The 16,193-nt window shown below is 55.6% G+C and overlaps 1 protein-coding gene and 1 long non-coding RNA gene across 2 annotated transcripts; one reads left to right on the top strand and one right to left on the bottom strand.

Moving 5' to 3' along the window:
* Positions 1-122: 122 nt before the first annotated feature.
* On the bottom strand, positions 123-5,586 carry Csk (C-terminal Src kinase). Its single transcript, XM_010626561.3, has 12 exons — positions 5,165-5,586; positions 4,437-4,550; positions 4,210-4,322; positions 3,699-3,918; positions 3,056-3,149; positions 2,874-2,939; positions 2,702-2,801; positions 2,523-2,613; positions 1,552-1,625; positions 1,264-1,459; positions 1,073-1,159; positions 123-920 (listed from the first exon to the last, which is right to left on the bottom strand). Exons 1-12 carry the CDS (start codon positions 5,177-5,179, stop codon positions 738-740), a joined length of 1,353 nt encoding a protein of 450 aa, XP_010624863.1. The 5' UTR covers positions 5,180-5,586; the 3' UTR covers positions 123-737.
* On the top strand, positions 5,470-12,760 carry LOC117283372. The gene is made up of 3 exons (XR_004514342.1): positions 5,470-5,543; positions 7,182-7,243; positions 12,718-12,760. It is a non-coding gene; the product is annotated as an uncharacterized LOC117283372 (long non-coding RNA).
* The last annotated feature ends 3,433 nt before the right edge of the window (positions 12,761-16,193 follow it).

Here is a 16,193-nt window from a genome sequence, read left to right as displayed (position 1 = left end):
CTGGCCATGCTCCCAGCCCCCCCGACAGAGACAGGGGGAGACAAGATGGCATGGGCACGACCGGGAGGGCAGGGACAGGCAGGCTCGGCGAGAAAGCGCCGTGTCCTCATGGAGTGGTTTATTACGATTCCATCTCACAAGGTGGGCGGCGGGTGGGTGGCGGTGGCAGCGGCACATGAAATCAAGCCCCTGACAGACGTCTGCCTCGGGCGCATGCAAACAGTGCGACACGGTCAAGCGCAAACACGGGGCGGCCGAGGCAACACGGGACACGGAATACGGAATGGGGGCCAAGGCCGTGGCGATGGGTCCCTAGAGAAGGGCCGCTCCCCCACCCTCGGGGCGGGACAGGAAAAATAAGATTCGTACTTCTTGTAAAATGCCCATTGGCTGGGTACTTTCTTTCTCCTTGACTTGAAAAATAATAAAAAATAAACACACAGAAAAAAATCTCGAAAAAGGAAAGGAATAAAACTCTAAGGAGGCGAGCGGTGGAGGCTGGGGAAGGCTGACCACAATGGGCCCTGCCTCCCACCCCTCGCCTCCATCCGGCTCAGGCCCCTTGGCCCTGCAGGCGGGTCCATGAGAGCAGGTGCCAGGCCTAGGCAGGGCCCCAGGGCTGGAGGGGACAGGCAAGGACAGAGAGAGATCCGCCAGCCCGCTGGGGCTCAGTCCCGGCTTGGCCCAGCGTGCGGCGGGGCACCAGGTCCCCGGCCTCTGGGTCCGTCCCCCCATGGTCACAGGTGCAGCTCGTGGGCCTTGATGTGCTCAAGTTGCTCTCGGAGCTGCAGGAAGGAGGGGCGTGCAGCTGCATCCAGGTGCCAGCAGTTCTTCATGACCTCATAGACAGCAGGTGGGCAGCCATCCGGGGCATCCATCTTGTAGCCCTTCTCCACCCGAGGGACGACATCTTTCAGGGGCTGCAGCGGGGGTGCCGGGAGTCAGCCAGGGCTCGAGCCAAAGGGGACCCCTTTGGCTCTGCCTCAGACCCGGCCAGGAAGTGGCCCAAGGGCTGGATGCCTTGCCAACCCTACAGTGCCAGCCATGTCCCAGCCCCAGTGCCCACACTCACAATTCTTGGGTAAGGCACTCGCCCGAAGGAGTAGATTTCCCAGAGGAGGATCCCAAAACTCCACACGTCGGACTTGGTGGAGAATTTCTGCCGTGTGGGTGGGAGAATGAGCATCAGATCGGAAACCCAGGGGTACTGGTTTCCCAGGCCCTCGCTCACTACTTTGTAGCCCCAGGGAAGGCACACCCCACCTTCTCTCGCAGGGCCTCAGGTGCCGTCCACTTGACAGGCAGCTTGCCTGTGTCCTGCGTACTCGAGGCCTCCTTGGTGAGGCCGAAGTCGCTGACCTTGGCCACATTGTCCTCTGACACCAGCACATTCCGGGCGGCCAGGTCCCGGTGCACAAAGTTGTTGCCCTCTAGGTATTCCATGGCTTCGCAGACATCTCTGGGGACAGGCAAGTCACATGACCCTCAGGCAAGACTCCTGTGGCAGGACAGGGTGTCCCCTTGACTCCCCACCCAGGGCTGTTCACTCACAGTGAGAACTTGAGGAGACAGTCTCCGCCCAGCACCGACCGGCCCCGAGACCGCAGGTAGTCCACCAGGCTCCCCTGGCCAGCAGACAGACAGACAGACTAGCCTCATGGTCCTCAGGAACATGGGCTCAGGGCTAGGGAAATGGGAGGAAGGAGAGGGCCAGGCCACCCCTGCTGGACACTGATTAGCATCATTGGTTATTTTTTTTGTTTTTTGGTACCAGGGATCAAACTCAGGACCTTGTGCTTGTAAGGCAAGTGGTGGAACCACTGAGCTACATCCCCAGCCACCCCCCCCCTTTTTTTTTTGAGAAAGGGTCTCGCTGTGTAGCTCAGGCTGGCACTGAACTCCAAGTTGATCCTCCTGCTTCAATTTCCTTAGTGCAGGGATTACAGATGTGTACCACCACACCCAGTCACAGGTTATCTCTTAACCCTTGTGAATCTCGGGGGTAGACCTAGAAACAGGCTCAGAGAGGTGACATGACTCGTCCCAGGTCACCATCAATAAAGGAAAAGCCAGGCCCTGGTGACCTTGAGCTCAGTGGGGTGGGGAAGCTGGGGCACAGTGCATGGAGAGGTTGGGGCAGGTGACCACCTTGGCCATGTACTCAGTGACAATGTAGAGCCCGCCCTTCTCCTCCACGATGACTCCTAGGAGCTGCACCAGGTTGCTGTGCCGAAGTTGCCTGAAGTAGACAGGGCTGTCAGAGCCTACTGAACTCCAAGTTGATCCTCCTGCTTCAATTTCCTTAGTGCAGGGATTACAGATGTGTACCACCACACCCAGTCACAGGTTATCTCTTAACCCTTGTGAATCTCGGGGGTAGACCTAGAAACAGGCTCAGAGAGGTGACATGACTCGTCCCAGGTCACCATCAATAAAGGAAAAGCCAGGCCCTGGTGACCTTGAGCTCAGTGGGGTGGGGAAGCTGGGGCACAGTGCATGGAGAGGTTGGGGCAGGTGACCACCTTGGCCATGTACTCAGTGACAATGTAGAGCCCGCCCTTCTCCTCCACGATGACTCCTAGGAGCTGCACCAGGTTGCTGTGCCGAAGTTGCCTGAAGTAGACAGGGCTGTCAGAGCCTGCCAGGCCACCCTGTCCCCTGCCTTGGCTGGGGCCACCGACAGCCACCCCTGCCCACTTACGTCATGACTGAGGCTTCAGCCAGGAAAGCCTGGGCAGTGGCATCATTCTTGATGCACTTGACAGCGACTTTGTTGCCCCGGTAGTCACCCAGCATCACGTCTGGGGGTAAAATGGAGAGTTGCTCCCTGCTTCCCTGCAGCCCGCAGTCCCAGCGCCAGGCCCGTCACTCACCTCCGAACTCCCCCTTCCCAATGGTCTGCAGCAGCTTCAGCTCCTTCAAGTTGAGTGCCCAGCCACCTGTGGGGAGGCTCAGTGAGGGCTCTGGCAGGTGGGGTCCTGGCTGGGATGACATCGAGGTCTTAGGGTCCCCTGGGGAGACCCGGGTGGGAGGTGGCCAGGGTGAGGGCACTCACTGCGATAGAACTCGTCCTGGGCTGCCACTGTGCCCTCCATGACCTTTGGTTTGATGAGGCGAGTGCAGAGCCCATCTGCATCTGTGGTGTAGTGCTGGGGAGTGGGCACCAGGCTCAGAGCCAGCAGGAATGCGACCCCTCTGTGCACCTGCAGGTGCTGTTCAGTCTGACCACCAGAGGGCGGCAGAGGCCAGGCACACCCAGACTGAAGGTGTCCAGACTGGAGGGCTCCCCATTTCTGTTCCACCTCACACCCAGCTACTGGACAGATGCCTGCCTCTTGCTACCAGCACCCTGGCTTGGAAATGACACCAGACTCTAGGCAGGCATGCCCGGGACCCTGAGCTTTTCTAGCCACAGGCCAGGTCAGGCTATTAAAGGAGACAGTCACAAGAGTGGGTGGGGAGACACCAAGGAGGTAGAGGCTCCTGGGGCGCTGGCCATGCCAGGCACAGCTCACATCTATACACGAACATCTGGGCATGTACTTCTGTGAGCAGCCGGAGGGAAGTGAGCTGGGATCAAGGCAGGCTCAGGTCCTAATCCTGGTGTCCCATTGTACAGCAGGGGACCAATCCCCCTCCTGTGGGGGGCTGAGGTCAGCCCTCAGAGGATCACCAAGTGGGACCTGCCTGCCACTCACCTCCACCAGCTGCATGAGGTTCTCAAAGTAGACTTCCTCATCGATGCTCAGCTTGCTGGCATGGTACATGATGCGGTAGTGCTCCACCTTGCCGTCACAGCTCACGCACAGTGTGTAGTCTCCAGGGTAGTTGGTGCTCTCCCGAACCAGGAACAGGCCCGTCTCCGGTGGGTACAGGAGCCGCTCGGCCTGCTCCCGGGTGATCTTGCCATGGAACCAGCTGAGGGTGGCAGGGCCCAGGGTCACAGGGACCTCTGCTGCTCTCTGCTTTCTGGAGCTGTTCCCTCTCTCTCAGGCCACCCCACAGCCCCCACATGCTCAGCTAGGCATTCTAGGACCTTACTTGTTCCATGTCCTTTTCTTCCACCCCATGCCCTGCCCATCCCTTTCAGGAAGCCCCACATGCACACCAGGGGGCCTCCCCTCTCCTTCCTCAGGGTTCTTCTAGGAGGACTACACCCACACCCTGTTCCTATTTCCCCACCCCAGGACCCCTCCTCATAGCACTCACGGCATGAGGCTGAGTTTGGTGCCTGCCTTCACGCCCTCCCGCTTCTGGACGTAGTTGGCTGGGATGATGCCCTCACGGCCCACCTTGTTCTTGGCTTTGTACCAGTTGGGGTCCTGGGGGTGGTGACAGCCCAGACACATACTGAGGGCCATCCCCCCAATGCAGGGGACCCAACCCAGAAGCCCCAGGGGTGGGAGGGCAGGGTAGCCAACAAGGTCCCCAAGTACCTTGGTGACGGCCACAATGGTGAGCACGTCTCCTTTGCAGAAGGGAAGGTCCTGCTCAGCCGTGCCGTGGAAGTTGTACTTGGCAATACATTCTGTACCGGATGGCCAGGCGGCCTGCAGGAGGGGGACAGGTGGGAGGGTGCATCCTGGGCTCCGCCCCACCCACCTGCCTGCACACCCTGGAGCTCACAGCCTCTGAGCCTGAGGAGGCTCCTCCTCTGAGAGCCCCGGGTCCCCGCCAGCTGAGAGGCCCCTACCACTCCAGACCTGTGCCTGATAATGCAGGCTGAGACTTTACTTCTTGGTGCCTGTGTGTGATACTGAGGATAGAATCCACAGCCTTTACATGGAGCTACATCCCCAGCCCTTTTTATTTTATTTTTTAATTTAATTTTTTGTTACCAGGGATCAAACTCAGGACCTTATTCTTGCAAGGCAAGCAAATCGCTGAGCTAAATCCCTGGCCCTGAAGTTTTTATTTATTTTGAGATAGGGTCTTACTAAATTGTCTAACCTGGGCTTGAATTTGTGACCCTCCTGCCTCAGCCTCCCAGTGCACTGGGATTATAGATTTGTACCACCATGTTGGGCTTGGAATTTTTCTTTATTGAAAGCCTGGCCTGGGACGGTGGGGTGGGGAAAGGGGGAGAGCAGGGTAACCTAAGCCCACATCTCTCCTCTGCTTATACGTGGGAATGCGAAGATTACTAGACCCCACCATGTGGTACCTGTATTGCCGACATCTTCTCAGGAGATCTCGTGTCTCCGTGTCACAGGAAGGCCGATCTGTCACTTGGTACCATTAGAGCTGTGGGGAGAAGAAATTGAGGAGAGCAGGAAGAGATGGCCTTCCCTGATCCAGGGCCCATCTTCATCTTCTCCAGTCTCAAGCAGGGGCATGACGGCTGAGGACGCCAGCAGTGGGCTGCCACCAACCCTAAATCCAGGGGGGCCTTACAAGCTGGACAGAATGACCAGGAGGAGCAAAGGAGTCCTGGAGGGGCAATGGCAGTACAGCTACCACCATGAGCCCCAGCCCTGTGCTGTGCTGAGAATGGGGAGGTTCCGTGCCACCGGGAAGTCCCCTGTGCTCCACAGGCCACACAGGTAGGTTCCCCCATAAAAGTTCTCCTGGCAACACCTCTGAAGCCAGTTCTCAGGGCACACCCACGAGGCACAGGGCCCATGTTCGCCGGGGCAGGCACGGGCACACAGCAGCACCATCCTCAACCGGGGATGGCTTGAGTGTCCAAGAGCAAAAGGGACATACGCAGGGCAGTCATGAAAGGGGGTGCTGTGCAGTGGCAAGCACCAACCCTGCAGCTACCGAGCAGCCCTGATGAATCTGACGTCCATAAAGACAGACACAAAAAGAACAAAGACTGCGTGATGCACGTGGTGCCTTCAGGAGGGGAGACCAGAAGAGGCACGAGGCAACCCCAGGGATTGGTTATCTGGATTGTATGGGCCCAGCCCCAGGGTGGGTACACTGCCTGGAGCTGCATCCAAACGACTGGTGTGCTTCTCCGTTGTGCTTAGGTCAATAAAGGTAATTCCCTGAGGCGCTGCTCACCCATACTGCCCATGGCCAGGAGGAGCAAGCCGGGGTCCCTCCATCATTGTACCGCCACCACCAGTGTCCCAAATGTGGCTTGGATGCCGATTAGCCTCAGGGAGGAAGCAGAGGGCTGGGACTGCTGTCCCTTCTCAGGAAAGGACCCAGGCAGAGCCAGTCCAGGCCTCTCTGGGGTCCACTAAGTCAGAACAGAGACCCCCAAGCCTCAATGGGAGGCTCCTCAATAGGACAGATGAGCCAGGTGTGGTGTGCATGCCTGTAATCCCAGCACTTGGGAGACTGAGGCGGGAGGATCGCTGTGAGTTCAAGACCAGCCTGGGCTACATAGTGAGTTCCAGGTCAGTCTCAACTACATAGTGAGAACCTGTCTCAAAACAAACAAACAAACAAGCACACAGGACAAACAAATAGGACAGATGAGCTCTGGCTGCCAGGTGGCGGTCACATGTGCCACCACCAGCCCTCGGCTGGCAGTGGTGTAATGTAACTGTTGGGTGGGGGTGGGGCATCAGAGCTAAGCCCTGAAGGCTGGGTGTGCTTCGGAAGGCAGAGTACAGGCGGCTGGCATGGGACAGACACAAGGCACAGCCCAGAACCCGGCTGAGGCAGCGCCAGTGGTGAGGGCAGGCAGGACAGGTGTTCACCGGAGCTCTGTGGCCCCAAGTTCCTCAGGCCACCCTGAGCACCTTCTTGCCTGTGGTGTGGGTTATGCATAGGGCTGGCAGGGTAGCAGGGGGCTTCCAAAGCCAATGTAGGGGGCTAGGGTTGTACTCTGGGGGCTTCAGCCAGGAGTATGGGCTCTCACAGCTCAGCAGGAGCTAGGGAGCAGGAAGCAGGACACCACCTGCTCCAGGCTGAACCCTGGCTCTGCAGACAGGCAGCTGGGGTGGCACCTGGCTTTGCACCACTCAGGATGATGGCTCCACTCTGAGCTCCACAGCCCTCACCCTGAAATGGGCCAGGGACACCCTGAAGGCAGGTGGGAGGGAGTAGAGTGAGACCCGAGCTTGGAGTGTCCGGCACCCCCCACCCCTCCAACACCCGGCCCTTCCTGCATCACTGATGCCCTGTGGTCCAGATACTGGCACCAAGGCCTAAAGAGCCACGGCCTGAACGCATGCCATGGTGGTGGTGGGGGCGCTGCGAACTCTCTTCTCCCTACTTTACAGGCAAGACATGGAAACAGGCATGAGAGGTTGAATGGCTTGCCCAAGGACTCACAGCAAGTTAGGTAAGATATTCTGAGCTGGAGTTGGGGTGCTCCTATGGCTGGCTCAGCCACCAGCGCTCCACACCCGACACCTCTCTGTTTCCCCAATTCAGAGCACACTTGCTGCCATGGCAGGGGGGCGTGGAGGCTGCGCAGTTAGTCACCCTCCAGCTGTCAGTTTGCAAACACTCAGCCAGGCCTGCAGCTGCTGCTGCCGCCTCCCCACTGCCTTGAGGATAATAATAAAAAATAATAACAGGCCCTGTTTTCTGAGCACGAATTCGGTGCCAGGCCCTGTCCTTGGCACATCACAGCTCATCCAATCTTACCAACTTGGGGACAGGAGGCTGTTATTATCCCCATTCTGCAGATGAGGATCTGGGGGAGCTCGAGAGGCTTTGCCAGAGGCAGGCAGGAACACTGTCCTAGATGGGGGGCTCTGAGTCTTGGAGCTGGCTCTACTACCAACATGTTGTACAACCTAGGTAAAACCACTCGGCCGCTTCCAGCACCGCAGCCAGACCTACTTCCTATGCACTGTTCCCGGGACACACACCCCCTGGCAGCCTCCCTCCCTCTCCATTCCTTGTCCGTTTCCTGAGAAGTCTACTGAGCCTCGGGGGTGCAGCTGGGAACAATGCAGCAGGACAATCTCCGCAGTGGCATCATAGGAGCAAGAGATGGGGACACAACCTTTAGGTCCAGTAACGGGGAGCAAACCACCAGTTGTCCCCAAAAAGGAACTGCACAGCTCCAGGTGTGAGGGGGCCAGATCCCTAGTGTGGACCTGGAGCACTCCTTGAGACAGAGTAAGTGACCCGGCGGAGCACCGGGTGACAGCATGGAGAAAAGCCATGGACACAGGACGAGACTTAGCTTCCAAGCATCACCCCACAGATTAACCAGAAAGAGGAAAAGGACCTTCACATTAGGGAGAGCTGGGGGATGCCTTAACCAAGCAAGCAAATTAAGTTAAGCATCACCAATAAGCATGCAAACAAAGTGACACATGCCTGAAATCCCAGCACCAAGGAGGCTGAGGCAGAAGAATTAGGAGTTTGAGCCCAGTCTGGGTAATTTAGCAACTTGGCAAGACCCTGTTTCTAAATTTTTTGTTTGTTTTTTTGGTACCGGGGATCGAACTCGGGACCTTGTACTTGTGAGGCAGGCAGTGGAACCACTGAGCTAAATCCCCTGCTTCTAAATTTTAAAAGGTCTGGGGATGTAGCTCAGTGCAAAGCCCCTGGTTCAATCCCCAGTACAGGTGTACTGCAAAAGTAAAAAAAAATCAAGCAGATACTAGGTACCTCCTGTCACTATGTTCTGAAGGGGGACACAGCCTCTTCTGGGTGGTATTCTTGCTAGAGGCATTAACCTGACTCCAATCAGACAGTTTTTTATCCCCAGCCCTGGACAGTTCTTAAATAGGTGGCCTGGACTCTGGATGCCAATGTCACAAAGAGAACAAAACACACACACACACACACACACACACACACACACACACACACACACTAGAGGATGTTCTAGATTAAATTGGACACTAAAAAATCACAACAAGATTCAATGAGTGATCCTGAATTGGATTCTGTATGGGGGGTGACAGTGCTCTAATAATCATTTGGGCACAACTGGGAAAATGGAAAAATAGATAATAAGAAACTAATGTAAATTTTCTTGAGTGTAATTTTTTTTTTTAACCAGGAGTTGAATTCAGGACCTTGTACTTGCCAGGCAGGCATGGCACTACTAGCTAAATCCTTGGCCCTTGAGTACAATTTTGTAAAAGATACACACAAAGTTGTCAAGAGGGAAAGATGATATTTACAACCAGCACACAAACCAGCAAAGAATGGCATAAACATACCTACATCTGTATAGATAAGAGGAGAGAATGGCAGAAAGAACTGGCAAATCTGACTGATAAATATATAAATACTGATCATACCATCATATCAGCTTTTTAAAAGGTTTGACACACTCAAAACCAAAGGCTGTGGAAGCAGCCAGGTGTATACCACCTACGGTGTACTACAAGGGCATGTTTTAAAAGGAGATGCACACGTCTGTGATCCCAGCACTCAGGTGGCTGAGGCAGGGGGATCACCATGAGTTTGAGGCCAGCCTGGGCTACACAGTGAGTTCAAAGCCAGCCTGAAATACATAGTGAGACCCTGTCTCAAAAAAACCAGAAAGAGGGCTGGGGATTTAGTTCAGTGGCAAGTGCAAGGTCCTGAGTTCAATCCCTGGTACAAAAAACAAAAACAAAACCAAAAACCAAAAAGAGAAAGGAGTTATATAACACAGTCTAAACTTACATTTGCCTCAAGTATCTTTGGACAGACATAGGAAAATGGTAACTAAGGTTGCCTTTAGGATGGGAGAGAGTGGGACCATGCTCCAGGAAAGCCTACTTTTATTCCATATTTGCTATATTGTTCTTTTAGGGTTTTTCCCCCTTTTTTCTTTATTGGTACATTTTAGGTATACAATACAGTTACATTCATCAGTTTTTAAAGCCCCACGTGTCTAGTACCTTTCCCTAAAACTAAAATGGAAAATAAGTTGCATTTGCCAGGAATCTTCCTTGGTTCTGAGTCTCCAGGGCCTCCAGCAACCTTGGCCTGTGGTTTAGGGCAGAGCAGGAGCTGGGAGCTCCACAGGGGACAGCTAGGGTCTGACTCATGTCTGCACCCACCCCCTAGATTGGGCTGGGCCTGAGTAGCTGCTCGGTAAAGAGAACTGCATGAATGGATGGGTGAATGGGTGCATGGATAAAGGGGGAGGCCAGGCTGGCTATACCATACTGAGAGCTGTAGCCAAAGGAACTATATTTAACCCCAAAGGGATAGCAGCTGTCACCCACCCCCACAGGGGTGGAGGACAGGGGCTTGAGATGTGGCACGGCTGATGCTTCACCCTGACTTCCTGCCCCAAATGCTGCTCCCAGCAGCCCTTGTGCTAGGGTCCCGGGAACAGGCCGGGCATTGTGCCTGAGTGCTGAGGTCAGTGGCCGCGGCCTCAGGCAGGCCTTTCTTGGGAGCCCCGACTGTTGGGAGGGGGACTAAAAGGGGAATGGGAGCCTAGAAGCTCCCCAACTGCCCTGTCCCCTTTCCTGTGGGCAGCTGGAGATGGAGACCCTCAGTGCCAGACACGTGTGGAGGCCAGGGGAGGTCAAGGGGCTCCTGCCCTGCCCCCCTCACCAAGCAGCACTGCCTCCTGGGGCATGGGAGCTTTCAGTGACTGTTTACAGCCAGCTAAAAATACCACTGAAAAGGGAAGTGCACAGAGATCTGGGGGGACCAGGGGCCATGGTCCCGAGGGACGCTGGTCCTGCCCCAGAACCCAGCTGGACCCTCTGGGGGTGGGGGAAACATGAAGGGCAGGCGGAAGGCCCTCTCTGCCTTCTCACTCCCTGAGCAGTCTGTCAGGAGCCCTCCTTGGCCAGAGCCATGCAGGAGGGACAGGAGAGACAGCCCAGGAGGTCTCAGGCTTAGGGACCAAAGCACTGGGCTCCCGAGCCTCCTTAGAGCCCAGGCCTAGGGCCAGGTGCTGGACACCCAAACAGGATGCAGGTAGCTCCTGTTTGCCCAACCACAGCCTGACCATCGTGAGCTCAGAAGATTGGGCAGAGGGTTGAGAAGGTGGCGCCTGCTTAGCATGCCTGGGCCCTGGGTTTGATCTCCAGCACCCACAACCAGAAAGAGACAAAGGTCATTCAGGAAAGCTCCAGCAGAAGGGGGAGGGGACCCAGAGGGATTTCAGGGGAAAGCAACTGGGAGAGGGGTGCCCTAGAACAGGCCCAGGGCAAGGTCTAGAGAGAGTTAATGAAGGCTGTATAATATGCAGAGTGGTGGCCCAAGAGGGCTCTGAGCCGGAAGTTTCCGACAGGTCACAGGGCAGACATAGGCAGAATTGAATTTCAGACTTGGGCACTGAGCAGGGCGGGCCTCTGCCAGCAGCTGGGCAGGTTTGGCAGCAATAACAGCAACCCCACCCCTGGATCTGCAGAGGACATCCTGCTGACAGCACAGTGACAGTGCCTGACACATGGTGTGTGTGTGGGGGCGGGTCCTGCTGGCTCCAGTGGAGTCAGCACAAGACCCCTGCAGGTGCCTAAGGCCCTGAGGGTGAGGACTGGAAGGATGCCTGGCTGTGGTCCCTATGCCTGCTGCTCTAAGCCTCTGCCCCAACCTTCAGAACCCAGAACTAATGAAAAACCAAATGATAGTAACTCACTCAGGCTTCTGTTCTGCCCCCCAGGGCTCAGTGGTACCGGAAATCCTGTCTAGCGGTTTGGGAGTAAGAAGTGGGGGCTGGGTTAGAGGAGGCTAATGGGGAGCCTCTTCCCAGCTCCAGCAGCTGGAGGCTGCCACTCCTGGCCCAGAAAGGCTTCTAATTACCGCTCAGGAGCCTAATTACCCACAGCACTGGGCAATTGGGACTGGGCCTCCCCAGGGCCCTAACCCAGGCCTCTGCTCCCCACCCCCCAGCACAAGCTATGGTCTTTGCAACTTCATTTGCCTACATTTACATGTTGCCACTCATCCCAACCTCCCCAAACCCACAAAGTCCTGCAGAGTTCTTAGCCCTCATCCCCAAGTCCCAAGTTACAGGAGGGGTAAAAGGGGAGGACTGAGGCCCAGAGGCCCACCTGCCTTTCCCACTCCCTGAGCAGTCTGTCAGGAGCCCCCCTTGGCCAGGGCCATGCAGGAGGGTCAGAAGAGACAGCCCAAGAGGTCTCAGGCTTAGTCTAAACGTTTTTTGGGGGGCAGGGGTGATTAAGAGTCTGGCTATGTAGTCCAGGGTGGCCTTGACTCAAGTAGCCCAGGCTGGTCTTGAACTTGTGGTGATCCTCCTGCTTCAGACTCCTGAGCGCTGGCTCTGTCTAGAACTTTGGTCCTTGGATTTCTGGGCTCATTTAAGAAATGAGACTTGAAGAGCTCACAGCTCAGGAGGGAAGGCTACCTGGTCCAACACATGGACAAGCACACTTGCCATCCCCTTGCAGGGACAGAAGGGTCATCCACACCCACCCTCCACACAAGATTGACTGTGAAAAAAGTATGTGGGTAGACTGGGTATTTAGCTCAGTGGTGCTGCTACCTGCCTTGCAAGCGCAAGGTCCTGAGTTCACTTCTGGTACAAAAAAAAAAAAAGAAAGAAAGAGTATGTGGGCGACAGCCTAGTGACCCACCTGGCCTCCAGGGAGGCCTAAGCACAGATATGTCTGAACTTTGGCCAGGAGGCCTTTCCTCCAACTTTCCCTTGGGCAGGACAGATGACACCCTGAAAACAGGCAGGTGGAGGGTGGGTTAGGGGCTGCCCAGAGCTTGGTCCTCTTGCTCCAGGAAGTAAATGGATATTTGCATACCCGAGGCTTACACAAAGAGGTTAGAAGCAGGGCCTCACAGCAATTAGAGAAGTCAGAAGCTCTAGTCAGGGACCTCTGTCCCCAGACTGTCTCTCCCTCAAGCATTTCTTGATTTTCACAGGCCCTTACCCTCCCTCCAGGAAGTCCTCCAGGCAGCTCCGGCCCATGCAGATCTCCAGCTTCTGAGCTGCCAGGAAGTGGGAACTGAAGGCCTCCCTGACACCCTAGAGCTGGATTCTCCAAGGCCTGCAGCAGGCTCATCCCCCCTCCCGGCTCCCAGCAGTATGGACAATCAGGCCACCCATGCAACAAGGGGTCCCAGGTGATAGCACTCCAAGGCTTCCAACCACACAGAGCAGGCAAGCCGGGGGTGCATGCCGCCTCCTCTGTCTCTGCTGCAGACCACAGAAGGGGAGGGGAGGGAAGGCGGGGGAAGCTGCGGTCAGTTGAAGGGTGCACACAGTGCGAGTGTGACGAGAAGCTGCCTTCATCGCTGTGCCTTAGAACCAGGAAGAGAAACTGAGCACCAGGAAGAGTGGGCTGGGCTGCGTGGGGGCCTCCAGCCTGCCACTGAGGGGAGCTCCCATGTATTCAGCTGTCAGACAAACCACTTCATCCCCTGGGACTCAGTTTTCCCGTGGAAGAAGTGGAATTCACTATCTGGTCCTGCCAGAGTGCTCGAGGTTGGTACAACAATGGGTGCAGAGGGCTGCATCCCACCTGATGGAAAAGCACCCCTAATCTACAGGGCACTCCCGGCCATGGGGAGCACCTGGAGCCTCCCTCTCTGCTTGCATCCCCCCTCAGTCATGCAGGGAGCACACCAGCTCTTCCTTCTCTAGCTCTTTTATTTTTAGGTCTGAATTTGACTTTAATCATTACTTAGTGGATTCTATTTCAAGTCCTTGGATGAAGGGACCCACAGGGGAGGAGAAGGGAGGTAGTGCTCCCTGCTGGGTGCTGGGGGCTGCCTGCTTCTCCACCCATCCTGTCCCCAACCAAGGACAGGGGGTGGAGGGGGGAGGTACCGAGAAACACCCAAAGAGCTCGCCCCAGCCAGACCAACATCTTGGGGAGGACCCCACCCTGTGACCTCATCTTGGCCAGAGTGGAGGGACAGGAGGGCAGTTGTAATGCCCACTTCCCTTGTGCCAAGCCCAGGGAATGGGAGAAGTCTGGCAGCCAGGGTATGAGGTTGAATGCCTGAAACTCTCTGAATGGAATGGTCCACCTAGGGAAGGCTCCCTGCCACCAGGGTGATCTGGAGCTACAGCTCTTGGGCCCAAAGAGTGTCCGCCTTGTCACCCCAGTCTGCAGGGAAGCAGAACAAGTGAAGTAAGATGTGTCACAGTGGTAGTCAGGTCAGACCTGGGCAGCATCTGCCAGAGAGAGTGATTCCAACACGAGTTCCCAGGACTTTGAGGACCCACTGAGTGTCCTTCCAACATGCAGCTGGGAGGCCCTTGAAGCCCCCCCACTCCACCCTTACTTTTTTTTTTTGTTTTTTTGGTACTGGGGATCAAAGTCAGAACCTTGTGCTTGGGGAACCACTGAGCTAAATCTCTGGCCCAACCCTTACTTTTTCCCCTTCCTGGCCACCAGGAATGATGGGAAATCATGCTGATCTAGCTGTCCTTACACTGGAGCTCAGGACACCTGCCCAAGTCTCAGGCTAAGGAGGCCTCTATTTTCACAGAGACTGCCAGGCTGGGCCAGCCTTGGAGAACCTAAGGCCAGAGGTGGCCAGGCAACCAGAGAAGAGGCCTCTTCTCAGCTCCAAGGCTGGAAGACCGGAAGGGGAATGGGTGGGGTCAGGTCCTGGACACCAAAGGGGGAGGCCCATCTTGCCAAGGCCAGCTCTACGCTGAGCCAGCCAATCAGTGAGGCAGGCAAGGAGGTGGGGTAGGGAACTGGCCATGGAGACCCAGAGTCTCAGGCCAGGGGCTTTCAGGGGGTTCCTGGGCTGGGACCACCTCCTGGCTGGGTGAGCCATCAGGTGACCTGGGCCACAGCTCAGGGGTCATCCCATGGCTGAGGTAGCCTGGGATTGCTCCAGCATGCTAACCCACACGGAAGAGGCCCTTGTGAGTTAGCACAACTGTCCTGTCCTGTCATGACTCTGAGAAACTCTGAAGCAGAAAGCAGTGAGCATCCAGCGTCTTGCTACCCCAGCCTATATCACGGTGAGCAAGGCCCTGGACCCGTGTGGTTTGAGTGCCAAATTGCCTGCTTAATCCTAGCAACATGGGACTTGTAGTAACAGCCACCACAACAGTGACAGATGGGACATGCACAGGTGCAGTCAGAGGGTCTGGGTGAAGTGGTGGTGGCAGAGGGATGGGAAGACACAGGATCTCCTAGGAAACAGCTACTCAGACCAGGTGTCGCCAGGAGGAAGTGCCCAGGACATGGTGATGAATGAAGAAGCTATGTGGCTCACATTCTCGGACGGGAACAGTGGCGGAAGAGGCACTCGGGCAAAGGGATGCCAAAATGCCTGGTGAAGAGACAGTGCATAATTTCTGTTCTGTTTTCTAAATTTTCTATAGCCACTTTGTTATCTTCTAAATTAAGAAAATCAGAACACACACAATTTTCTTAGAATAAGTTAAGACTGGGTCTCAGAAGCTCCCACCTCTGGCGCAGAGGTCTAGGATGTTTCTGCCGTGGGATAGCCCCTCACACACGAGGATCTGTCCCTCCTATCTTTCTTTTTTTTTTCTTTTATTGAGTGTATTGGTACATTTTAGGTATACAGTACAGTTACAATCATTATTGGGATCTTGCACCTTTACATGACAGGTGGTCTTTGCTCTCATTTTTTCCCCTTTTCCTCCTTTCTTTCTTAAGTTCAACACCTACACTGCTGTTCTTTGAGGGTTACTGTCAAGGCTTTGAAATCCCTCCACGAATGGACCCCTTAAATCCAGTGTGGTGGCTCATGCCTATAATCCCAGGATTCAAGAGGCTGAGGCAGGAGGATTGCCACAAGTTCAAGGCCAGCCTAGACCACACAGTGAGACTCTATCTCAAAACAAACAAAAAACCCCAAAGATGGAGCTTGAACTGGACCCAAGGCAGTCCTGCCTCATCAGACCATATGGGGTTTGGGGAGAGCAGTGAGTGGATCCGGGGCCCCTGCCTATATTGGTTTGGGGGAGGCTGTACTCCACCCCTTCACCAACATTTGTTCTGAGTCATCCCATGTGGCTCAGCCTCTTGGAACCCAGTACTCCTTTAATGATGCAGGGAATAGGAATCGGCTTCACCTCTTTTCTTGCCCTTGGCCCAAGGCAGAGAGAGAAGCAACCACTTCTAAGAAGCAGGAAGGTAAAAACCTCCCCAAGTTAAAAACACACCCTGTACAGTGCTAGCCAGAGGCTGGGGGACCCTGGGCCATATCCCTGCAGCTCACTGTTGGTGAAGAAGCACCTACCAAAGTCAGGGCCCAGCCCCAGCCGCAGCCCCAGCCTCTCTGGCTGGAACAGAGGTTAGGGCTGGGGATGGGGCTGTGTGCTGGAGCCTCCCAGGCCCTGGACATCTGGGCACCTGCACTGTACATGCTAGGGATGGGGCCTGAGCAGGACAGAACCACAG

This window comes from Fukomys damarensis, unplaced genomic scaffold (assembly GCF_012274545.1).
Source record: "Fukomys damarensis isolate Sample0158 unplaced genomic scaffold, DMR_v1.0_HiC HiC_scaffold_25, whole genome shotgun sequence".
Lineage (NCBI taxonomy): Eukaryota > Metazoa > Chordata > Mammalia > Rodentia > Bathyergidae > Fukomys > Fukomys damarensis.
Note: the sequence above shows the minus strand (reverse complement) of the source record. Positions and strands in the feature narration are given on the sequence as shown.

Coding starts and splice junctions, on each gene's coding strand:
- Csk (XM_010626561.3), bottom strand. Junction 3,919..4,209: donor ACCAAACTCAGCCTCATGCC/GTGAGTGCTATG, acceptor TGCCACCCTCAG/CTGGTTCCATGGCAAGATCA. Junction 2,802..2,873: donor TGGGAAGGGGGAGTTCGGAG/GTGAGTGACGGG, acceptor TTTTACCCCCAG/ACGTGATGCTGGGTGACTAC.